At 37.6% G+C, this 26,283-nt stretch overlaps 1 protein-coding gene across 1 annotated transcript; it reads right to left on the bottom strand.

Moving 5' to 3' along the window:
- Positions 1-5,534: 5,534 nt before the first annotated feature.
- LOC121760783 lies at positions 5,535-8,094 on the bottom strand. Its single transcript, XM_042156401.1, has 3 exons — positions 7,351-8,094; positions 6,290-6,458; positions 5,535-6,111 (listed from the first exon to the last, which is right to left on the bottom strand). Exons 1-3 carry the CDS (start codon positions 8,092-8,094, stop codon positions 5,666-5,668), a joined length of 1,359 nt encoding a protein of 452 aa, XP_042012335.1. The 3' UTR covers positions 5,535-5,665.
- Positions 8,095-26,283: the final 18,189 nt, after the last annotated feature.

Raw genomic sequence — 26,283 nt, 5'->3', positions numbered from 1 at the left:
CTACTACTATAACAACGAAAATGTACCCACTTTGTTATTTTTTCCATCTTATGGGAAAACACCACCCTCATTGGCGTTAGGCATGCACACGGTTCGGGAACCGCCGGTTCCGGTTCATGAACCGGTGGTTCGCGGTTCATCATACCCATGAACCGGAACCGGCCCGCCAAGGGTCCCGGCGGTTTCGGTTCCGGTTCAAAAACCGCCGGTTCACGAGGCGGTTCAAAACCGCCGGTTTTTTGCCTGAACCGCCAGTTTCAGGCCGGTTCGGCGGTTCTTAATTTTTTCCCCTTCTCGTTTTAGTGTTTATTTCAATGAGACTACAAGTCATAAGTCACAATTTATAAGTTACAATTTACACTTAATGTTGGACTTGAGCCTTTGGGTTGAAAGAGAGTGTATTGGATGATTCTCTTTTATAGCTACATGTTCTTAGATGTGTTGCTCTTTCTTTCAATGTGGGATAAAACTCCTTATTTATAACTACATGATACATCTCCATCATCTTTGTTCATATTAGTTTATATCTTAACTATCTTCTATTATTATAACTTAACAACAAATATAATTACATAAAGTATTATTCTTTAATTCTTTATCATTATCGATTTGTTTGTGTATAAGTTTATGTGTATGTTAACTAATAAATACAATTATACGAGAATAATTATTATACAAACTGTATTAATCTAGTGATAACTATAATATGAATAATTATTTATCTATATACAAATCATATTACTCAATAATTGTTTATTCTTATCTATCAAGAATATATTCACGAATAATAATTTTATTTATATAAATTATACTACACCTATTAGAATAAAAACTATTATACAAAATCATACTATTAGTGTACTACTAATATATAAATATATAAACTATATTATACCACTAAACAAATCATTCTTTAGTTATCTATTTTTATCATTATTATACCAATTATATTAATTGTTGTTTTTTTCACATTTTAATCAATATATTGAGAAAAATTAGCAACATACTTACATTTAAATCCAATTATTTGAACACGTCCACATTCTATAAATATACAAATTATTAGCAACATGCAACATTCAAATTTAATTAAACTATTCTAGTTGATGCTATTATTATCTATTAATTTGTCTTAGAAAAAAATCATAACAAAAATAAAGATAAAGTTAGTAAATAATAAAATGTAGTAAAAAATAAAGAAAAGTAGAAAACAAAAGAAAGTTTTGTATCCCATATTGTAAAAAGATGAATGAATAATCAAAACATGTAGTTATAAAAGAAAATACTTCAACATATTTTGTCCCACATTGAAAGTGAAACAAAAAATATTCATGGATGTCTCCATAAAAGAGAAACAACCAAGAATGGTTTCTTAGAATTCTTAAAAGTGAGCACATTTAAATTCAATTATTATTATTATTTGAACACACTCACATTCTATAAATATACAAATTATGAGTAACATGCAACATTCAAATTTAATTGAACTATTCTATTTGATTCTATTATTATCTATAAATTTGTCTTAGAAAATGAATCATAACAAAAATAAAGATAAAGTTAGTGAATAATAAAATGTAGTAAAAAATAAAGAAAAGTAGAAAATAAAAGAAAGTTTTGTATCCCACATCGGAAAATGATGAATGAATGATCTAAACATGTAGTTATACAAGAAAATACTTCAACATATTTTGTCCCACATTGAAAGTGAAACACAAAATATTCGAGGATGTCTCTATAAAAGAGAAACAACCAAGAATGGTTCATAGAATCATAGGCCCAACAAATAAATATGGGCTATAAAGAAATTATTGTATTTATTTATTTGTGAAAATTGATTTTTATATATAAAAATTGATTTTTATAAATAATAAATATATTTTATAAATGTTATGAACTAGCGGTTTGAACCCGCGAACCGCCGGTTACGGTTTGTCATATTCTCGAATCTGAACCGGCCCGCTTGAACCGCGAAACCGTCGGCCGGTTCGAACCGCCGATGCCGGTTCATGAACCGGCAGTTCGGAACTACCGGGCCGGTTCGGTTTGTGCATGCTTAATTGGCGTGTTAATAAGTAAAAACGCCAACCGTATTGGCGTTTTAAAATTACAATGTATTTTATGGAAATACAGTATTTATCGTAACACGCCTACTTGGTTGGCGTGTTTAATTAAAAACTGTCATCTACATTGGCGTGTTTAATAAAAAAACGCCATCTATGTTGGCTTGTTTAATACATATAAACGCCTACCACGTTGGCGTGTTTAAGCTAAAAACGCCAACCTCAATAGTGTGTTACCGTTGAACCAGATATCAGTCGGATCTCTCCCACAATCGCGAACTCTAATCACTTTCCCTCCCCAAATGCGAAAAACCTTGAAACCTAGCTCGGGTTGACGCAATCGACGATTTGTTATGATATTGATTTTGGCTCATTCTTTCAAACATTAGTCCTCCTATTCGGTGAGTATATCTAATTTTTTAGCAATATTTGATGGATTGTTATGATAGTATACATTGTAGTGTAATTAATAGAAATATTTGATGGATTGTTATGATATTATATATTGTAGTATATCTAATTTTTGACCAATATTTGACTGATTGTTATGATAGTATATATTTCATGTAATTAATATTTAATTTTTGACCAATTTTTGGCTCACTCTACATAATGATAAATGTAAAAATAATACATATTTATTTGTGTTTTACATTATTGCAGATAGTATGACGTGGTGTGTGAATTTATATTGGGGTGGAAAGATAATTCCCGGAGCAATTATTTCATATGATCCTCCTTTTTCAAAAGGATTCATTATGTTGGATGAAAGTGATTCCCACGATAAACTTGTGGAAATAATTTGTGAAAGGATGGGGATAAGCATATTTGAAAACAAAGTTCAAATAATATAGAAACGTACTATATGTGTTGGATCCGGAGTCACGTTTATAGGTACTCTACTAGAAGAATTATGCATGCCACTAATGTTCAGTGAGAGTATGGATACAGAAGGTCAAATTGAATTATTTGTTGAGTATTCGGCAAATACTCAACAAAATAGTCATCATGTCATAAGTTATGATGTTGATACGTTTACGAGAGCCCAAGAACCAATTTTCGCACACCACTAATGTTCAGTGAGAGTATGAATACAGAAGGTCAAATTGAATTATTTGTTGAGTATTCGGCAAATACTCAACAAAATAGTCATCATGTCATAAGTTATGATGTTGATACGTTTATGAGAGCCCAAGAACCAATTTTCGCTGTAACACAAGATTTTGATGTTGGAGTCGTGCGTTTAGGGGACAGTGACAATTGTCATGTGGTTGATGACATTATAGGTCCTGATAAAGCCGACTTTCTTGATCCACAATCACCTTATAGTTCTGAAGATGTAAACACTGTTAGTACAGACTCAGATGGTGATCTGTCTTATGATGAACAATTTATTTATTCAAGACCATCCATTCCAGTTGGAGAAACAACAGTTGGATGAAGAGTAGTTCCACAGTTCCCACAGCGTGGAATGAACTATTTTCGCACCTTACCTACATATGATAGTTTTGATACAAAGAACTTTGAGCCTGCTGATCCCAGTGTGCATTATTGGAGTGAAAAAGATCCTACCAATGTCGGTTTGTATACTAAATTTAGAACTAAGTTGGAATTGAAGACATCTGTGACTTTTTGGCATTTGAAAAAAATCCGACAATACACAGTTACTGAAAGTAAAGGAAAGAGATGACATGCAGTTTGTAAGTGGCCACAAGGAAATCCGAAAGATAAGTCATTACCGAAATGTTTGTGGGAGTGTCGAGCAACATTGAGAAAACATGATGAACACTGGCAAATTAGAATGGTTAGTACTGCTCATACTTGTAAGGGGGATCGTAATTGTAATGGGCACGCTAATCTTTCGTCGTCCATGATATCATTGAGTGTTCGACATCAGATAGAAAACGATTCTGCCTACAAGGTAAAAGCTATTGTGGCGGATATTGAAAATAGATTTCATATAAAAATTAGTTACAAGAAAGCATGGTATGCTCGGATGACAGCTCTTGAGCTTGTATATGGTGGATGGGAGTGGTCATTCAAAGTTTTACCGGCTTATTTGAATGAAATACAAAGACAAAATCCTGGTACAATTGTCGAATTGTTGCATGATGACAGATTAAGCCACATATGAACAAGGTATTCAAGTACATATTTTGGGCTTTTAGACCAGTTGTGAAGGCTTTTCAACTATGCAAACCAGTTTTAACATTTGATGGAACTCATCTTCGTGGACGATGTCGAGGTAAAATTCTCATTGCCGTTGGATTTGATGGTAATAAGAAATGTTTGACTGTTGCATATGCCATTGTTGATGAGGAAACCAAAGAAAGTTGGAATTGGTTTATGGAATGCATAAGAATTCATGTAGCAAAGCATGAAATATGTGTAATATCTGATAGGCATGTGGGAATCATAGATGCAATGAATTCTCTCATATGGAAAGAAGAACCTAAAGGTCATCACTGGTTTTGCTTGGTACATGTTAGAAAGAATGTTATGCAGAATCACAAAGGTATCATGGTTAAAAGATTGGTTTGGAAAATGGGTATTGCTATCAAAAAGCGCAAGTTTAAGAAAAGACATCATTTACTTCGAGACGTCAACAACGAGGCTTTGCAGTAGCTTGATACCGTGGATATAGAAAAATGGAATTTGGTGTACGACAAACACAAAAATGGGGTGAGGTGACCACTAATATGGTGGAAACTTACAACAATGTGTTGAGAGGAGCAAGAGAACTCCCAATCAAAGCTTGCATTGATATGACATTTTGGAGGACAATAGAATGGTTCAATGAGCGGTCAATTGCATCAAGACAGTGTGCAACACAATTTACCCCGTGGGCGCATGAAAAGGTGTGCAAAAATAATGCAAAAGGTCAGTTACATAATGTGAGAGCACCAAGCACAATTCAAGGGATTTATGTGGTTCGAACAAGACGTCGAATTGGAGGAAAGGGTGGTAACAAGTGGAAGGTGTTGTACTTGGAGTCGAACTGCGAATGTCAAAAGTGGCAGATGTGGAGACTTTCATGTTCACATGCAGCGGCAGTTGCGCGGTTTAGAAACGACAACATGATATCGCTTGTTAATCTCGTATACCACAAGTGTTTGAGTACACCAATATTCCGGGGTGTTCAAAATACACCAAAATAATCGAGCAAAACAAGAAAACTACACAATGGCCTCAAGTACTAGGTGTGAAGCAAAGAGAAGTGAGTGATGGTGGCCGACTTGCCTGCGACGACCGATTTATTGCGGCGGTAACACATGACGGAGCCGGTAGTTTGACAGTGTAGAGAGAGAGATGGCGAAAGAGATACTGATATAGATAGAATTGCAGACTGTCTGATATCTACGGAGAAGAAGAGAAAACTCATGGAAGAGAAGGTAGAATCTGGAGATATATAATGGAGTGCTAGAGTAAATTATTATTCCAACCAATACAAACAATTTCATAAGCGTATAATGAAGGAGAAAGAGCGATTAACTGTATTCATTGCCCAACAAAAGTTGGGATGAAAATATAATTCATCAAAGTATACAACTATTTTCAAGACACAACATATATTGAGTACACGGTGGTATCGACCGATTAAGCTATATTCCTTTCAAAAGAATCCTATTAATTCTATCTATAAAGTCATTCATCTGCTCCCTTGAAAACAATGGGAATGGATATACTAAGGCACAATCTAATGCCCCGCGTCTTATTGTGTCGAATACTGCAATTGATGGGCCTACTCCGTGAACTGAGGCACATCCAATGAAGTCTTCGAACCCCATGGTCTCCTTCAGTTTGTTTGGAGGATCGAAAATAGGGTCCTCGAAGACAGATATTAGTGAAGTTCTGAGAGACGATGATGGGGTCAAACTGGGGTTCTCTATTGCCTTGCACATTAAGAAGTTGAGATCGGCCATGTCTGTGAAATGCTTATTCTTGCTCTTCGAGTCCATAAATGAAGAATGGACTAGCTTTGCCAGCTCCCACAACTTTTCTCCTCCATGAATATCATAAGTGTGCATAATGGCAGTGTGATAAAAACCTGCATTATTTCGACCAATATGGTTAACAACAGATCTGGAGAAGTAGCTGATTACGTGATACATATCAAGATTGAATAGATGATTTCTTGTGTGAAGACTAAAGAGCTGTAAACTATGTGAAACTCTAATATTACTAAGCATGGTTCTAACTTTAAAAGTGAACCCAACAGAACTTACCAATATGTTGGCTGCTAAGCACGGGATCAAGAGCAGGTCGACAATCCATGAGAGTTACAACTGCATACTTCTCCCACTGTTCATCAGGGAACCTTTTTGAGGCATGACAAGCAATTAACCCGGCTGCTGCTAAAGCTGCACTTAACTTTATCTTTTTAGAGTTGCAACGCTGCGAAAGTAATGCCAAGAAAATCAGTAAGAGGAAATAGTTGTTACAGGATGGTTAGATCAAACTAAGTCAGTAGTACTTAAAAAAATCATCTTGAGTTCAACCAGGCAATATATCCATTTTGCATAAGCAGTACTGCATTTCCAAATGATGCAAACCAAGAAAACATGGAGTAAATGTTCATTATTCAAAATGCTCCATCAACTCTTACTAGAACTGTTTCCAATTTCCATCATTATCTAATACAGTAGTTTTCTCTATCAGGAACAAGATTGTTGCAAACCTTACTGTTTCTTAACCTGATCTTATTTGCCTTTACGTTTCTCCTGTCAATATCTAGCAGGCAAAATCATCCAATCCTAGAAAAGCAACAAAATCAGACAGCGTATGGTTTTAAGTAATATCGATTTTTTAGAAATTTGGATAACCGAGTGGGAAATTGAACGGAGCAAAACCCTGTATTATCTAAAGGCAAAAAAGCAAACCATGCACAGTAAGCACTAAGCACCCTCAGTCTCAGGCAGATAGATAGAAATTCATTATATCATCTATTTTGCTTCAAACTTGAAAGACCAAAGTTGAACCCCTTCAATATTAAGCATGATATCTACTCAACTCCCATTTCCATAGCTGTCATCGTGCATTCAAACTCAAATCCCAACTAAAACTAGAAAAAGAAATTGCTAACATCCTTACACAAGCAAATCAAGCACGCATAACAACAGACTAAGAAGAAGCAAGCTTACTGCATAAAATGCACAACACAATAATCAATCATCCACCAATATTAACATTCCCGCCATCAATGCACCTATCGAACTACTACAACTGATCAAATCAATTATCAAGCACGAAATCAGAGGTTAGAAAACCCTAACAGAATTGAACTTACAGACAGAATTTTTCCAGTATCCTCCTCACTCATCTTGAACCTAACGACGCGCGACAGCCTGGGCGAGGCGGTGTCCTTGAAGCTCAAATTGGCGAGGCGGAAAGAGTTGAGAGAATGCCCCAACATGTCGACGCCGCGCGACCAAAACGGCTTGTTCCCCTGGCCAGAAGGGATGCAATCCTCAATCCCCAAACTGACCTTCATCTCCTTGCCCGATTCCCCTTGAATCCCCTGTTTTGCCTCCATAAATGCGACGAGCTCCTTAAGCAGCGCCCCGGCGGCCGCCCTGTCGCAGGCGGAGGTATGGAGGCGGAGCGCGAGCACCGAATTTCCCCCCTCGAGCGAGTAGAGGCTGGCGAAGAAGAGATCGGTGTCGGAGGAAGGGTGGGGATTCTGCCAGGAGTTGGTGTTGAGCTCGTGCTCGAGGATGAGGTGCAAGGGAGGGATGGGGTTGGGATTCGGGGAGCGGAGGATGTGAGCGGTGGATTGGGAATCGAAGGGGCGGATTTGAAGGTAGGGGGATTGGGGGGTGACGTAGGAGAAGGAGTTGGAGGAGGGGTCGAAGCGGAGCTTGGAGTTGAGGATGGGGTGGGAGGATTGGAGGCTGCGGAGGGCGTTTTCGAGGAAGGGGACGTCGGGGGGCTTCGAGAAGAGGAGGGCCAGGACGGTGATTCCGGTGCCGGTGGGGACGGCGCGGCACCAGCTCAGCTCGGTGGGGCACACGGCGCGGGAGGAAAGCGACATTGAGGTTGGAGTTATTTGAGCAAGATGGTGATGGAGAGATAGATGTTCATCGACCTCAACGATGCAATTTTCTTGTTTGCTGAATTTATGCATGCAAATGAAAGGTGATTATATACGTATATTTAGGTAGTTTATAAATAGGAGACGATCAAGGGATTACATTTCCCCACCCGATAATTTTGGCGCGACCTACCTAAGTTTTGTAGAATTGATTATTTTTCTTTATATTTAATTCATTATATGCGTAATAAAATCCAACTCATATTTTTGTAAATTTATTATTATATCGGCATTTTTATTATAATATGTTGATTAGTTTACACATTACTATAATACTATAAACTCCAATTGCCGAACAAGCAATACTTACTTTTATAATGCGTGCGTATTCTTTTAACAACATATTGATCAACCATAATATTTGCCATTATAATGATCCCAATACATTATGTAGAATTGACAACATAAAAACACAATACAAATACAAACAGAATTGATCAATTAATATCTACTCTTATGGCATTCTTGTCTTTATCCATAAAAGCACAATTGAAATTAATATCTAGTCTTCCGTATTTTTGTCTTTATCATAACACTTGTTTAGTATCTATGTCATACCAGTGTCATGTTAGTATACTGTGATAAATTTTATTTTAAGTGAATTCACATTTCTGTGAATCATGTTATGTACATGTAACCAATAATTTTTGTGGTGTCTAATAATATCTTGCACGAATAAAAACATAATCCATGAAGCATATTTATATAGAATCTTTATTATTTTAGTTTTTTTACTCTATTCGTCCCATTAGTGTTAGTCTTATTTTTTTCTTAATTTTTCCATTACAATTAATCGATTTTCCTTTTAAAAAAATTTAATACGTTTATTATTTTTTATTTTATTCTCTTATAATTTATTTACTTTATTATTTCTTGTATTTTATTTTCACTTTCTCTAAATATTTATTCCTTATTCCGTGTGAAAAGAAATTCTCTTTAATACTAATGGGATGAATGAAGTATTCCTTACTCCTTGCAGAAAAAACATAAGTTTCTAATGTTGGTAGGGTGGGCAATTTCTAATGAATATATTGGAAAAGAAAATATAAGTCAACTCATTGAGAGGCACATCTCGTTCGATTTCTTCTTTGTACTCGTTTTCGGTCGGTTTTTTTTTTTTATTATTGTCACCTAATGGAAAATGAGGATATCCAAATACTAAAAATAGGAATTGATTTTATAAATTAATACCGAAAGGGCAGTTCAAAATTGAGCAATGCCATTTGATGGACTTTGTTCAAATATTTATTAATTTCTGTGTAGTAATTCAAAATATATGATAAGCGACAGCTTTAAAAGTTCTAAGCGTGACATCCCCATACACAATCATTCAGTGAATAATATATTTAATCGGTGATTAGTTGGTAATTTATTACTATTTGACACCAACTACATATTATAATAGCCTTATATTTGTAGTCATTCGAGTTATCTTCTGGACTTGTCTTTTTTTAATTAAATATCGAATCAGAATGTATTAATAAGTCAATAGTCAGTTTCCAACTTGATCCGTATATCAAATAAGTCAAATTAGTCTATTACAATAATGAGACGTCTAAAAAACAAAAGGCTAATTACTATAAAATCATAAAGTTTGATAAATTTTTAATCTATTTTATATATTTCAAAATTTTAATGTAATAAATTATGAAGTTTCAAAAATTTGTAATTGTCTCGTTATGATTTTTTAGGCAAATGTGAATATAAGTCAGCGCACACCTATAACATTATTTTACATATAGATTACATAAAAATCCACATCCGTTAATTTGGAGAGGCAACAAATGAATTGGAATGGTGTAACCGTAGAGATTATTATTTGGCAAATAACGTTGCAAATTGTGAACTGGCACGACATGCATTTATAATAACATAAAATGTTAAATGATACTCCCTCCGTCCGCCATTAGGAGTCTCATTCCATGACGGTACGGGTTTTAAGAAAAGTGAATGGAAAAAATGAGTGGAATATGTGTCCCACTTGTATATATTAGTTTTAAATGAAATGTGTGTGAGGAGAGTTAGTGGAATGTGGAACCCTATTACCATTTATGGTAAAAATGAATCGGGACTCCTATTCGGGGATGGACTAAAATGGAAAAGTGGAACTCCTATTCGTGAACGGAGGGAGTAGTAGTATTATTTACTAGTAAAAAATAGAAACAGAGTAAAAGAGGCATAGTTGGTTCATGGCTGGCCAATTTGGTTCGTCACAGACATATCTTAATTGGATCTCAGATCCTTATAAATAGCCATCCAAACACAAGCTTTTTACACGAATTGAAAAGATCATTTTCTTTATCTTCTCCCATATTATATACATCAATCTTACATTTCTTGTATGTCTATCAGTTCGATTCTTGCAACAAAATAGTCTTTGCACTTACCCATGTTTTGTATCCTGCATCAAAACTAACTCCCTTTAACTTTACTTTATAACCTGATCTACATCTTCAATTTCTCCACTATTTCTTTGTCAATTTTATGGTTCGTAATTCTCTCTCTCTCTCTCTAGCTAGACATATTTCCAGTGGAATTAATATTTAGGTGATGGTTGCATTGTGTGTTTCACTTAACAGGAGAATAGTGATATCAAGAAAATCAAATACGAAGAGGTAAATCTAATTTTTGTATTGGATTAATAATCGTAATTATGGTAGATATTAAATCAAACAATCTGTATATTGGCAGGAATTCATAGAAAATTCACGAGGAGTGAAGCTCTTCACATGCAAATGGTGGCCAGAAAACCATGAAACAAAGGCATTGATCTTCTTGTGCCATGGATATGCCATGGACTGCAGCATATCTATGAGAGGTGCTTTAATTTTTCAATACGGTTCGTCATATTTTCGAACCTGAACCGGCCTTCTTGAACCGCGAAACCGCCGGTGCCGGTTCCGGTTCATGAACCGGCGGTTCGGAACCGCCGGGCCGGTTCGGTTTGTGCATGCTTAATTGGCGTGTTAATAAGTAAAATGCCAACCGTATTGGCTTTTTACAATTTCATCGTATTTTATGGAAATACAGTATTTATCGTAACACGCCCACTTGATTGGCGTGTTTAATTAAAAACCGTCATCTACATTGGCGTGTTTAATAAAAAACGTCATTCACGTTGGCGTGTTTAATACATATAAACGCCTACCACGTTGGCATGTTTAAGCTAAAAACGCCAACCTTAACAGCGTGTTACCGTTGAACCAGATATCAGTCGGATCTCTCCCACAATCGCGAACTCTAATCACTTTCCCTCCCCAAAAGCGAAAACCCTCCCCAAATGCGAAAAACCATGAAACCCTAGCTCGGGTTGACGCAATCGGCGATTTGTTATGATATTGATTTTGGCTCATTCTTCCAAACATTATTCCTCCTATTCGGTGAGTATATCTAATTTTTGAGCAATATTTGATGGATTGTTATGATAGTATATATTGTAGTGTAATTAATAGAAATATTTGAAGGATTGTTATTATATTATATATTGTAGTATATCTAATTTTTTTACCAATATTTGACTGATTGTTATGATAGTATATATTTGATGTAATTAATATTTAATTTTTGACCAATTTTTGGCTCACTCTACATAATGATAAATGTAAAAATAATACATATTTATTTGTGTTTTACATTATTGCAGATAGTATGATGTGGTGTGTGAATTTATATTAGGGTGGAAAGATAATTCCCGGAGCAATTATTTCATATGATCCTCATTTTTCAAAAGGATTCATTCTGTTGGATGAAAGTGATTCCCACGATAAACTTGTGGAAACAATTTGTGAAAGGATGGGGATAAGCATATTTGAAAACAAAGTTCAAATAATATGGAAACGTAATATATGTTTCGATCCGGAGTCATGTTTATAGGTACTCTACTAGAAGAATTATGCATGCCACTAATGTTCAGTGAGAGTATGGATACATAACGTCAAATTGAATTATTTGTTGAGTATTCGGTAAATACTCAACAAAATAGTCATCACGTCATAAGTTATGATGTTGATACATTTACGAGAGCCCAAGAGCCAATTTTGGCTGCAACTTAAGATTTTGATGTTGGAGGCGTGCATTTAGAGGACACTGACAATTGTCATGTGGTTGATGACATTATAGGTTCTGATAAAGCCGACTTTCTTGATCCACAATCACCTTATGATTTTGAAGATGTAAACACTGTTAGTATAGACTCAGATGGTGATCCATCTGATGATGAACAATTTGTTAATTCAAGACCATCCATTCCAGTTGGAGAAACAGTAGTTGGAGAAACAGTGGTTGGAGAAACAGCAGTTGGTGGAAGACCAGTTGGAGGAAGAGTAGTTCCACAGTTCTCACAGAGTGGAATGAACTATTTCGCACCTTACCAGGTACATATGATAGTTTTGATCCAAAGAACTTTGAGCATGCTGATCCCAGTGTGCATTATTGGAGTGAAAAAGATCCTACCAATGTCGGTTTGCATACTAAATTTAGAACGAAGTTGGAATTGAAGACAGCTGTGACTTTTTGGTATTTGGAAAAAATCCGACAATACACAGTTGCTGAAAGTAAATGAAAGAGATGGCATGCAGTTTTTAAGTGGCCACTAGGAAATCCGAAAGATAAGTCATTACCGAAATGTTTGTGGGAGTGTCGAGCAACATTGAGAAAACATGATGAACACTGACAAATTAGAATGTTTAGTACTGCTCATACTTGTAAGGGGGATCATAATTATAATGGGCACGCTAATCTTTCGTCGTCCATGATATCATTGAGTGTTCGACATCAGATAGAAAACGATCCTACCTACAAGATAAAAGCTATTGTGGCGGATATTGAAAATAGATTTCATGTGAAAATTAGTTACAAGAAAGCATGGTATGCTCGGATGACAGCTATTGAGCTTGTATATGGTGGATGGGAGTGGTCATTCAAAGTTTTACCGGCTTATTTGAATGAAATGCAAAGACAAAATCCTGGTACAATTGTGGAATGGTTACATGATGACAGATTAAGCCACGTATGAACAAGGTATTCAAGTACGTATTTTAGGCTTTTGGACCAGCTGTGGAGGCTTTTCAACTATGCAAACCAGTTTTAACAGTTGATGGAACTCATCTTCGTGGACGATGTCGAATACCGTCGTTAAGCTGTCGTGGAGCTCGATCGCGTGGGGCGGCGGGGTGGCGGATTCGAGGAAGGAGAACGCTTTTGTGGAGGGGTTGTAGTGGAGTTTGGCGGCGAGGAGAGGGGGGAGTGTTTGGAGCCGGTGGAGGGCTCCGGACAAGGCCTGCGGCGGCAGATTGGCCAGTTAGCACGGTGATGCCGGTGCCGGACGCCACCGCGCGGCACCAATTTTGCTCGGTGTTGCCAAGGGATCGGGCGGGGGAGGTTTGGTTTTCTGAGTTATGAGTGGTGGCTGTCATTTTCGAAGAGTCAAGGTTTGGAGTTGAGATGTGAATAGGCTTAGTATTTCTTGAGTTAAGAATAAAAGTTTAGTATTGGGCATTCATTTATAGTCGCGATGGTGTTACCAAGGGTAGTTTCGAGAATATGTGAAATTTGAGGTTTGCACCTTTTAATCAATTACACTTAGAAAATCAAGTTTCAAACTAGAGGTGCTCGAGTTGCTTTTATATTCGAAGTACCATATAGTACTAGTATATATTTCTTCAATGAAAGTTGAATCTGTTAATGTCATTATTAGAAAATATATATATACTATAGTTTTTAAATGTTAGACCAAATAGCAATAAGATAAAATAAATAAAATTTAAGAGAATAATTGTGCGAGGGCTACTGTAGCAATTAACAACCAAGAGTATCGTATCCACAAAGACAATAAGTGTCAACCTAAGTACCACGAACCAATCTCAACTACTATCGAGATGAATCAAAAGGTTTTATTTTTCTAAATCTACTTAAAAGCAAAAGCGTAAACACTAGCCAAAGCAAATAGAGACAACTTGGACAAATAAAAGCACATAAAAGATAACGAATGTAGATCAAGAATTGGGAAGCTAGAATCTTACGGGATAAATAACAACTATCATATGTTCAACTGAATTCCAAACTATGTCAACAAAGGGTCTCAAGGGCTATTAAGCTATCACTAAGGTAAAACGACACCTCCTCTCAAAGCATACAATTTATAGACTGCTACCTAGAAACGAAGTCTCATTCCTAGAACTAGGCAACAACTCATAAAAGTTCCTAAGATAAATTGCTTCACTCAAAGGCTCAAATCTCTCGATTATATTGGCGAAGACGTCAATTTTTCTCTTTCAAATTAGACTATTCATCTCTCGGTTATTGTAATAAAATCCACATGCATTTATAAGGTGATCAATCAAATAAATGTATAAGCACATAAGAAATCAAAATAACCACATTAGCCAAGGCATAGAAAAAGGAAATCAATTAAACATAAGAATCATTGTATCTCCCTCGTAGAACTCTACGGATGATTTCATCACAGAAGTCAAAGAAATATTAAAGACATATTCAAAAACATTGTTTGAACAAAGATAAAACTAAAATATGAACTCCTAGAACTGGATTAGGCGGATTGGAGGCCTCGTCTTCAATCTTGCAATGAATATTCGTCCTCTGCTCATTCTTCTCTTCTTCCTAGGTGGAAAACTGGAATTTTTGGGTTAGAGGCATGTAAAAGTTGTGTAGGAGGCGTCCCTTGCATGTTTTATTCATTAGGGCTCTAATTTCCATCAATAGCACTGTCGGTCGATCATGGCGGATTGCCAGGTTCATTGAGCGTCGAAGCTGGCGAGTCGCCATCTGCTCACGGCATTTTGGTGCGATGATCCTGGCGAGTCGCCAGGTTGGTCACGTGCGAAGCTGGTAACTTGCCAGTTGCGTTCGACATTTTTGACCTTTTTCATCCCGGACGCTTTCTTTCGTCGTTTAAGCTCGTTTTCGATCCTTTTTCTACACATTCTTCACAAAGTGATCAAAATACCAATATCATAGAGAAGTAGCTATAACCATATCTTGAAGTATACAATATATGATTAAAGCCAAGTAAAAGTACTCTCTAAAATCATGCATAACCAAGTAAATCACCACGTAGCGATCTTATCCAAATTATTTTAACATAAAAGGATGTTTTAGTTACTTTGGATAATTGTTTTTGTATTAAATATCACAAATCATTAATAAATCATTTTCTCTATCTAAATTAACTCAAAATTAAAATTAGACATAATTTTATTAATTTAAATTATTTTTACGAAATATATACTAGCACGTATGATAAGGCTAATTTCATGCATTGGTTAAAGGGTTAAATTTGTGCATTTACGGGGTCTAACACATCTTTTTAAGCCAGGTGTGTAGAGAATTTGCCAGGTCCAGGAAAAAGAGAAGGACGTTTGCATGTCGCAAGGAAATGGCGATAAAAGTGAACATTGTGGAAAAATGATCAGACGGAGGAGATCAAGAAGCTGAAGGGCAGAACGGAGATTTCTGCTAAAGCTTCTAGAAGATCAAACCCGCACCTATATAAGGAAGAGAGCATGCATTTCAAAAAAAAAAAAAGAAAAAAAGGGGAGGAAAGGAAAAGAAAAAAAAAAACCTTTTTTTGGAGGCTGGGGAGTTCTCGTCTCCCGACACTTTTGGCTTTCTTAGCTCACTCGCACACTCTACACACTCTGGGGTTTTTTTTTCGGGAACTTGAGGGTTTCGGGTTTCAATTGCTGTTACGTAGTTGGGTAACACCGTCCTTGAAGAGGGCGAAGATACAATTTATTACTTTCGTTTTAGTTTGTTATCGTGAATTTCACCGAGCTTGGTTGTTCGAAGCTCGGCTCTGTTTTCTGTCGAATTCTCGTTTTCTATGCAAATTTTTGTTTCCGAATTTACTTTGCTGATGTTGATTTCGATCATGGATGCATTTGGTTTTGAGTTTGCCGTAGTTACTGTGATTTTTGCGTTGGTTTACTGAGTTTGCGCAGAATTGTTGAAAGCTTGTGCTGATCGGGATAGATCGGTTGAATCAGAAGTTATGGAGTTGATTTTGTTGGTTATTGGGTTCGGAATGCTTGCATTCGGAGTGGATTAAGCATCCGACGTTTGGATCTGAAACAGAGTGATCGGAGTTGATGCCTAGTTTTGGTGTTTTCGTTTCATTCCGTCTAGTACATGTAGATCTGTTTTATTTCCGGCTAATTGCAAGTTTCTGACGTCCGCACTTTTACATTCTGTTTGAATCTGGAAATGTGCTCTGTTTTCTTTATGTTCGCGTGTGATTTAGGTAATGAAATGCAGGTAGTTGTTAGTTAAATCCTTAGTTTGTTATTTGCGGCTTTTATTCCGTACTTGCTGTTTCTGGAAAATGGTCCCCGCTGTTTACTCACTTTCTGTCTAGCTATATTAGGAAGTTGTTTGCTCGGTCTAAGAAGTTAGTTTAATATCTCGCAGTTATGAGGAAGTTCGATGTCAGCATGATGTTTTCAATTTCCTAGGTCTAGTGTTTAATTCGTTCCTAGGTCTAGCAGTAGTTATACCTCAACCCAAAATTGCTTGGCAGCAGCCATTCACCATTTCCAAGGTCTTCTAAATGCCTTCTTACGCGTCCATCTTCGTGGGATCGATCCCTGCTTCCCTGTACTAATTCATAGTATAGCGGGTTCAGGGTTTTGAATCAGTATGTCCAACGACTGAGATTTATGATATCCTCTGAGTTCCTAGACCTCGTGATCTAGCGGATTCTCTGGATCTGAGAAGCTTGACCTAGCATTAAAAGCACACACGTTTCCAAAGCGAGTTTCAACGTACAATGTTATTTTCTAAAGATTCTAATAAAATTTTACATGCAAAACCAAGTATATCACCGCGTAACGATCTTATCCAAATTATTTTACCATAAAAAGATGTTTTAGTTGCTTTTGATAGTTGCTTTTGATTTAAATATCACAAATCATTATATAAACCATTTTCTCTATCCTAAATTAACTCAAAATTAAAATTAGACTTAATTTTATTAATTTAAATTATTTTTACAAAATATATACTAACACGTACAATGTAATTTTCTAAAGATTCTAATAAAATTTTACATGCATAAGTTCATAAGAAGAAATTTTCATGATCATTATAAAATTGTTATGATTAGATTGTATAATTGGTGTGATTACATTATATGGTGTTCAATTTATTTGATATGAGAAACTGAGAATTAACTGTAGACCAGATTTGTCACTGTTAAGCCAAGATATTTGTTGATGGTTTATGTGTTCATTGTTGTAGAAATAAACCAAGAAATGAAACTGTCGAATTTTTTAATCAAATTATTGAATTAGTCAACTGTGTTATCTGACCATAATATCCCACAAAAATCACATTATTCTAGGCAATTCTGCCAAAGCAAAATTTTTGGGGAAGACCAATTTCGTAGGGGTAAAATAGGAATTTTAACTTCATTTCTTGACACACGAGTCAATGTAGACTTGTACACACCCTTAGAGCATCTCCAACGGCGGCGAGCGGATAGGCTAGCCGATTCTCGGCGCTAGCCGGTCCGCTCGCCGAACCATTTGAACCGTCGAGCGCCATTTCAGTGAAAAAATCGGCGACCCGACACCGATTTTCGGGCGCTGGCCGATCCGCTAGCCGGTCGGCTGGCCACCATTGCAGGCTCTCGATTGGCTAGCGATCGACCAACTCAATTTTTTATTTTTTATTTTTTATTTTTTAATTTTTCGAAACACTATATATACGCGATTTGCATGTCATTTTCATTCGCACCACTTGTTTTAACGAGTTTTCTCTCCATCTTAATTTCTATACAAGAGCAATAACGTGAAATGTGTAATGCGGGTGGTAGTAGTGGTGGGGATGCTGAGGAGTACGAACGGCAAATGAACGAAGAGTTGGAGGCCTATACGTCCCGCGAGATAAACCGGTTGATACAAAAGGCCTTGCAGCCGGCGGTACCTCGACGTTGTCCACCGACGAGCAGTGATTGATCGGGATCACGTAGCTGCACATCAGCGACTATATGAAGACTACTTTGCGGAGGAGCCGCGGTTTGGGGCGCCTCTTTTCAGGCGGCGTTTTAGGATGTGTAGGGCAGTGTTTATGCGTATCGTTGATGCTTTGGAGTGTCGATATTTGTGTTTCCGGTTCAGGTACGATGCAGCTGGCGGACCCGGCCACACACCTATACAAAAGTGCACTGCGTCAATCAGGCAGTTGGCCTACGGAGGCACGACAGACATGTGGGACGAGTACCTCCACATCGGTGAGACGACTGCCCTGGATTGTCTGAAGTATTTTTGTTAGGGCGTCATTGAAATATTCCGTGATCAGTATCTTCGAAGCCCTACCCCTGAAAAGTGCCAGGATCTAATGCAGATGCACGGGGAGAAGCATGGGTTCCCCGGGATGTTGGGCAGCATAGATTGTATGCATTGAGAGTGGAAGAACTGCCCCGCTGCCTTGAAAGGGTTCTACACGACCGGCTACAAGGGAAAGAATCCCACGATCATCCTCGAGGCCGTAGCTGATTACCGGCTGTGGATTTGGCATGCATATTTTGGGGTAGCCGGGTCGAACAACGACCTCAATGTCCCAACTCGTCGCCCTTTTCAACGAGCAGTGCCAGGGCGTCGGTCCGACCATCAGTTTTATCGCCAACTGGAACCAGCATGATATGGGCTACTACTTGGCGGATGGGATATACCCTAGGTGGCCCGTCTTTGTGAAGACGATCAGATATGATCAGGTGAGAGGAAGACCTACTTTGCGGAATAGCAGGAGTTAGCGCGCAAGGACGTGGAGCGCGCATTTGGTGTGCTCCAGTTTCGATGGGCGGCAATTAGGGGTCCAACGCGTTTGTGGCATGTCGACTGCATTGCTGATATAATGTACTCCTGTATTATCCTGCACAACATGATTGTCGAAGATGAAGGTGTACAACTGACTAGTTGGGCCAATGACGATGCTAATGAAGCCGGCCCAAGCCACGGCGTGGCCGCCCCCAACGTACGAAGGGGGTACCTCATGATGAAGTCGGCCGCCTCAAGGCACATGCCGACATGCGCCAAGTGGATGCTCATATTCGACTCCAAAATGATTTAATTGAAGAGTTGTGGGCGCAGAGGACTGCACGTCGTTAGATTTTTTTAATTAATGTAATTTTTTTAATTAATGTACTTTTTTAATTTAAATATTATTATTGAATTTTCTCGTATCTGTGTTGTAAATTTAATTTCGTATTTTGTGTGATTGTTAATTATTTATTTTTTATAATTTTGTTTATTGTGGCTAGCCTATTGCTTGTACAATTGCTTGTCTTTATGACGTGGCATAAGGAGCTTTAGTCCTAATGATATGGCAGAGGGAGTTTGTGGCTAGCCTATGACTGGCCTATTACTATTGTGGATGTCCTATTACTATTGTGGATGTCTTAGGGTGATAAATGGCATCATATGTGATGACATTGTACTACAACTGACGTAATGATATCATACAATTGGCATTTGGTGTGATACCTGTATAACTGATGTAATGACATTGTACTATTAATATAATGACATTGCAAGCATATGAACATATGCAATTAAGACATTGATAAACTCTTAATAAAATTAATATTTTGATACTAACTAATTGTATGTGAACATAGGCAACTATTTACATGTCAACATATGTTGTATGCAATTAGTTATTTACCTTTGTACCTAGAGACAAAATCTAATGTGTTCTTAAATGCCTCACTAATTTAAATACGCATATTTTGGCCCTTGAATTTGGACGGTTCTTTAAAAATTTCAACACAAACAAGTGTCTCTAATTTAGTCTCATGAGGGATGTTCGTTTTGCAAGATTATATCTCATAATTAAATTTATATTATATTTGGTTCATGAGATTGAATGTTATGACTTAATCCTAGATGGATATATGATAATTAGCCATAGCCAACTCCGGTCTCCTACTAAATAATCTCACAACTTAATCATAAATTATATCCGAGTTCTAATTTATCTAGTAAACTAAACACCACCTTAAATGATATATACGTTTTAGGGCATTAATTATAGTAGTAAGTATATTATTTTTTAAAAAATATTATGCGTAGAAATGTCCAAAGAAGTGTCTTTCTTACTATGTACGACTTCAACGTAATATCAAAATTAAAAAATTGAAAAGTTAAATAATTTCCATGAGATTCGATTCAGTTGACCTCAAGCCTACGAATTTATTCCATAAAGTAATAAATCTACCTAGGAGTGTCGAAACGGGTAGCGGGTATCGGGAAACCCTCAACCTGACCCGCTACCCGACGACAACGGGAAACAGGATGGGATCGGGTAGTTTGTTTTAAATTTTTGCGGGTATGGGTATATCCGCTACCCGCGTGGGTATACCCGTTATTTTTAGGGTTAGTGTTTTCAAATATTTTATTTTAGTTAATTAGTTTCAAATATACATATATATATATATATATATATATATAATCCTATATATATATATAGAGAGAGAGAGTTGTGATCAATGTCGAACCAATTTTAAAGACCGAACTAGAGACCAAATCTGTGCCCTTAGATCTAGTTTTTTTGATGAGATGTGCTGCTGTGTAAATTTTTCGGTCTTCATTACAAGCCCATTTTACTTCATTGTATATGTTTATTACTTCATTCCGTACGTAATACCTTGAAACTAAAACATGTTTTTACTTTTTTCTAGTAGGTTTTGAAATGATTCAACATATGTTTCATTTGAATTCATTGACCTGAGTTTTTACTTTATTTACATTAAAAAATGTAATTTATTCAAGTGCGTTTATTACTTCATTCAGAAACGTTATTACTTCATTGGATAAGATTTTTACTTCATTCCAGTAGGACTTCAAATGCTTCTACACATACTTCATTCCAATAATTTATTACATCATTCCATGTGTTTATTACACCATATCAGCGTTGTGGCGGTGGTGATAGATATTGTAGAGAGAAAGAACAGCACGCGACGGCGAAACCACATTTACGTACTGGAATGAAATAATAATCCTACTGGAATGAAGTAAAAACCTACTGGAATGAAGTTAAATCTTCGTAACATGTTAGTATGACTTATTTACCTTCGGATGAATTAAAATAGGCTCGTGATGAAGGCGAAAATAATTGATAAATTTGTGTCTCTCATCCATAAAAAACTAGATCTAAAAACCCTAATTTGGTATGGTTCGGTGGTTCGGTCTTTAAGAGTGAATTTGTGAATAATGGGACTATATATATATATATATATATATATAATCAGTTTATATAAATTTTTGAATGGTGATTTAATTTTAGACATGCTTGATGGTTTTTGCTTATTTGAAATTTAGATTTGCATTATATTTCATATGTAGTTATATTATATTTAAGAGATGAGAAATCACCATATTTGGATAGTTAATAGTTGGAAATTATGCAAATACAACAAAGTAAAAAAAAATACAAATCTAAAATCGTAGTGTAGCAACTAGCAACAAAACATGTACTCCCTCCGTCTGCGAATAGGAGTCTCATTTCATTCCGGCACGAGTTTTAAGAAATGTTAAGAAAAATGGGAGAAAGAAAGTTAGTGAAATATGAGTCCTACTTATATATATTAGTTTTAAATGTAATGTGAGAGGAATAAGTTGATAGAATGTGGGATCTCTTACCATTTATAGTAATAATGAACCAGGACTCCTATTCGCGGACGAACCAAAATGAAAAAACAGGACTCCTATTCGCGGACGGAGGGAGTACATAAAATTATTGTATTAGATGACTAGCATTGATGATAAGCGAAAACTAAAAGTATAATACCATTGAATAATAAAATTCACAATTCAAATTATGCCTGCGGGTTTGGGTACTGAAGGTAACGTTGTGTTTGTGTATTACGGAGTAAGCAAGTGTGCACAGAGAAAACTAATGCAAGTGCTTGGTCAAGACACCACGCTCCTTAAATCCACTGGATCACCAGGTCCAGGAACTCAAGAGAACACGGAGTATTTTTGTCGTTGGACACACTCGACTCCCCTTCAAAAAAATATTAAATCCCTCAACCCGAATACTATAAATTAGTATAGGGAAGCGGGGTCGATCCCACGAAGATGGATTCGTGAAGTAGTGCTTAGAGACTCTGGAAACAAGCGGCTGCTGCCACGCAAAAGGGTTGAGAATTTTAACTACTTCTAGACCTAGACACGAAATGTAAATGCTAGACCTAGGACACAGAACATGTAATAGAATCAGACTTCAATAATGAGAGACACATTTTGCTTCCTGGATGGAGTAGACGACTAACTAATTAAGACTAGACAGGGAGAATAAAGCGGGGACCATGACTCCAATTATAGCAAGTACGGCTAAAGCTGCAAATAACAAACTCATGCTCCAACTAACAACGACATGCAATTTCCTTACCGATTCAAGCACGCAAATGGAGAAAACAGAGCATATATCTAGATTCGAACAGAATATAAAGATTTGGATGTTGGAAACTTGCTATGAACCGGAAATACATCAGATCTACGTAAACTAGGCGAAATGAAATGAAAACACGTAAACTAGGCATGAAATTAAATCAATCTTGCTCAGATTCACGTCGGATGCTTAATCCACTCCGGATCTAAGCGATCCGAACCCAACAACAGACACAACCGACTCCATAACTCCGGTTTTCACAGATCTGCTCCGATCAACTCCGAATTCAAACAACCACAAACAACTCTACAACTCCAGCGAACTCAACCCTCCGATTTATCCACAAACAGACTCCGATCACCCAGATCCAACTGCAAACCTGCATAAATTCAGAAAACAACTGCGAAATGCATCCAACTCGAACAATCCAACTCTAAAATTCCGAAAATCAACGTAACAGAAAATCAAACTTGCATTAAAATTAGAGAATATTCGGCAAAACAAACAAATAGAGCTCCGAGCTTCGGACAGCGAAGCTCGGCGAAATCAGGAAAGTATGAAAGCAGAAATTAAATTTTTTCTTCGTCCCACAGAAGGACGGTATTACAACCCACAATAGCTTCAAAGAAAACTAAACATGAACCCCAGTGCAAACCTTGAATCTCCCCACGAAAAGAACCCAAGTGTGTGAAAAGTGAACTAAGCTACAGGCTATTAGCGAGGCCTCCAACCCAGTAAATCCTCCAGCGTGCATGCTTCTCCCTTTTATAGATGCGGACATAGCCTTCTAGAGTCTTCGTAGAAATCTCTATTCTACCCTTCAACTCCGAGGTTTCCTCCGTCAAACAATTTTCCGCATAATGTCCACTCATGCGCCTATTTCCTAGGTCCACGCAACTGCCCTCCTCCTTTCCTGGACCTGGCGAAAAATCTTCACACACCTGGCTTAAAACGTGCGTTAGACCCAGAAATTTCACGAATTAAAGCCCTAGACCTATGCATGAAATTAGCCTTATCAAACTGCTCACACTTAAACCATGCTTGTCCTCAAGTATGAAAGACAAGAAAAAGAAATAAGGCAAAGCGAATTTCAATGCACGGTTCCCAAGAACGACTCTACAAACAAGACACTAACACAGAAACAGACTCCTAAACCTAGACTCATACAGACTCAGAAAAGAAAATAACACAAAAAGAACACAAAACACAACAAATAAGCATGTACTAGTTTCAACTTTTAGGCGACTGTCCCCACAAGCTTAAGTTCTCTCTGATCGTCTACAGTCTTCCAATCCTCCCTCTTCATTTGTCGACCTAAACGGTCCGTCAGTTTGTCAAGATAGCCTATTGATTTCCCAGCCATTAGGTTCGCTCGATCACTCATTCCTCACCAGGGATGTTAGGATCAAAACGCTCCAAAGTTAAAGTTACACCACTGATGCGTTGGGTTATGAGAGTTTTCTTCCTGCCCTTAGGTAATTAATCTTTTTTTTCCTCTTTTTATTTTCCCCCTGGACTTCGTCCAACTTATACCTCCGTTTTTTTTTCTTTTTTCCTTTCAATATATATATATATATATATATATATATATATATATATATATATATATATATATATATATATATATATATATATATATATATATTTAAATTTACTCCTCCCCTGGACTTCGTCCAGCTTATACCTCCGTTTCCTGGACTTCGTCCAGCTTATACCTCCATAACCCATTTTTTCTCCTTTATACTCTACTCCCCAAGCATCAAATGGTTGCCCATTTTTTACATGTTAGCTCAATGTGTTTAGGCTTATAACTCACTTTATAGTAGGGCTGCACAGCTAGGTTATCTAAGGCATTTTCTATCGTCCTTACTTCATTCAGACCGCTTTTAGTTTGTTAAGGAAAAGGGCATCAAAGTTGACGTGTATCCTTTCTTCAATTGCTCTTACTAAGGGAATTTTTGCCTTATTGTATCCACTAGCTCATGCAACACGCAACACACAAACAAAACTGAAAACTCTAAGACTCTTATTCACAGAAAAAGAAAAACAAAGCAAATACTTGCACCTATTCCCTCCCCCTCCCACTTCACTCAAGCTTGTCCCCAAGCTATCCTAGTGAAGTGGGGGAATAGGGAAGTATAAAAGACACAAAACAGACCACAAACAAACAAACAACATGCTAGAAACAAAACAAACTTCTCACACTTAGACCGTACACCGGGCTAAGTGGGAGAAGGCTCAACAAACAAAACCAAACATGCAAAAATAAACGCAACCCCTTCTCACACTTAGACCAAAGATTGGGCTAAGTGTGGGAAGGTGCAACACATATGTACAAAACAAAGCATGCTGGCACGGATAAACATAACGGAAAGCAATAACAAAATGGATGAAAAGTAAAAGTTACTTGGGTTAGGGGGGTTCAATTCAGGGTCTAGCCCCTTCGGGAGCCAGACTTGGGCGGCACGGCCTGTTGGGTCACTTTAGCTTTCTTTCTCGCCGGCGATTCCAGCTTCTCTGTCGTCTCTGCTGTCTGTATGGGTACGGTCTTCTTCAGGGTCACAGATTTGGGGATTGATTTCACAGTCACGGGCTTGCTTGCAGACGGGGCGGTTAGAGGTTTTGTCGGTTGGGAAAGCTTTTGAAGAGATAAACTTCCCTGCCCCGGCGATTCCGAAGTGCTCCCATGTCCAGGAAGCAACTCTGGTGTGTCTGGGAACTTCCTTCTAAACCATTTTGCCATCGTCATCATCAGTGCGACGGCCTCCGTCATCTTCTCAGTATACTTGGCTGATGTAGCCACTAGATCGGAAACACGCCCTTTAAGGGCCACGATCTCTTCCCTAACTTGCCCAACTTCCATTCGCATGTTGTGTACTTCCGTTCTTACTCCCGGGACCTCCTTCCGTACTCTCTCACTTTCAGCATTGTCCTTTCCTTGCCCCGTAGGGCCACGATCTCTTCTCTCACCATTTTAATTTCGGATCTCATCCATCCGACTTCTTTCCTCATTTCTTCAACTTCCACGACTGATCTTCTGGCTTCATCCACATCAGCAATTTCCTTCACTCCCGCCACCTCTTGCTCCTGTTTGATCTGGGCTTCCGACTTACCAACTTCATAGAAACAGACGTCCTTCTCGTGCGTGATTAGCAACCCCTTGTTGAAGAAGTAATCCATGTTGAAAACCTCTGGGGGTAGACACATCTTCACTTATCGGCAGGACTTGTGGATCTTCATAATCACATTCCGCTGTAGATACGCCCCAAGAAGATGGCATGTGTATAGATGCTGGGAAGGGTTGGCAGTTACTTGGTGGCAGGCTTGAGCTAACCAGTAACCCAAGTGGACACGTACACCTGTGGCCATGCACCAGGTAAAGTATAAGTCGGGAGTCGTCAATGCGTTGTTGGCTGTGCCCATCAGATTGTAGCTAATGAAGGTTTGGGCGAACCTCAGGATCCTGTTCTCGATATGGTGGGCCTTCGAAAAACTAGTTTTAAATTGACCCACCCTCGGGTGAGTCAAGAACTCCCATGCACTCTGCGCTTTGAAACCTGGTGTGAACTTCGGTGGGCCGACCATTCTCTCGTTCCATAATCCTTCGTCATCTTCTGTACGCGTTTGCCCATCCGTAAAGTCCACTCACGGATGCTCATCACACGCTCTTCATTGAAGAGCCGGAAGCTAACGGAATCGGCCTCCAAGTCGGTGGTGGAT

This window comes from Salvia splendens, chromosome 13 (genome assembly GCF_004379255.2).
Source record: "Salvia splendens isolate huo1 chromosome 13, SspV2, whole genome shotgun sequence".
NCBI lineage: Eukaryota > Viridiplantae > Streptophyta > Magnoliopsida > Lamiales > Lamiaceae > Salvia > Salvia splendens.
Note: the sequence above shows the minus strand (reverse complement) of the source record. Positions and strands in the feature narration are given on the sequence as shown.

Coding starts and splice junctions, on each gene's coding strand:
- LOC121760783 (XM_042156401.1), bottom strand. CDS start 8,094: ATGTCGCTTTCCTCCCGCGCCGTGTGCCCCACCGAGCTGAGCTGGTGC. Junction 6,459..7,350: donor ATACTGGAAAAATTCTGTCT/GTAAGTTCAATT, acceptor TTACTTTCGCAG/CGTTGCAACTCTAAAAAGAT. Junction 6,112..6,289: donor GCTTAGCAGCCAACATATTG/GTAAGTTCTGTT, acceptor GAAATAATGCAG/GTTTTTATCACACTGCCATT.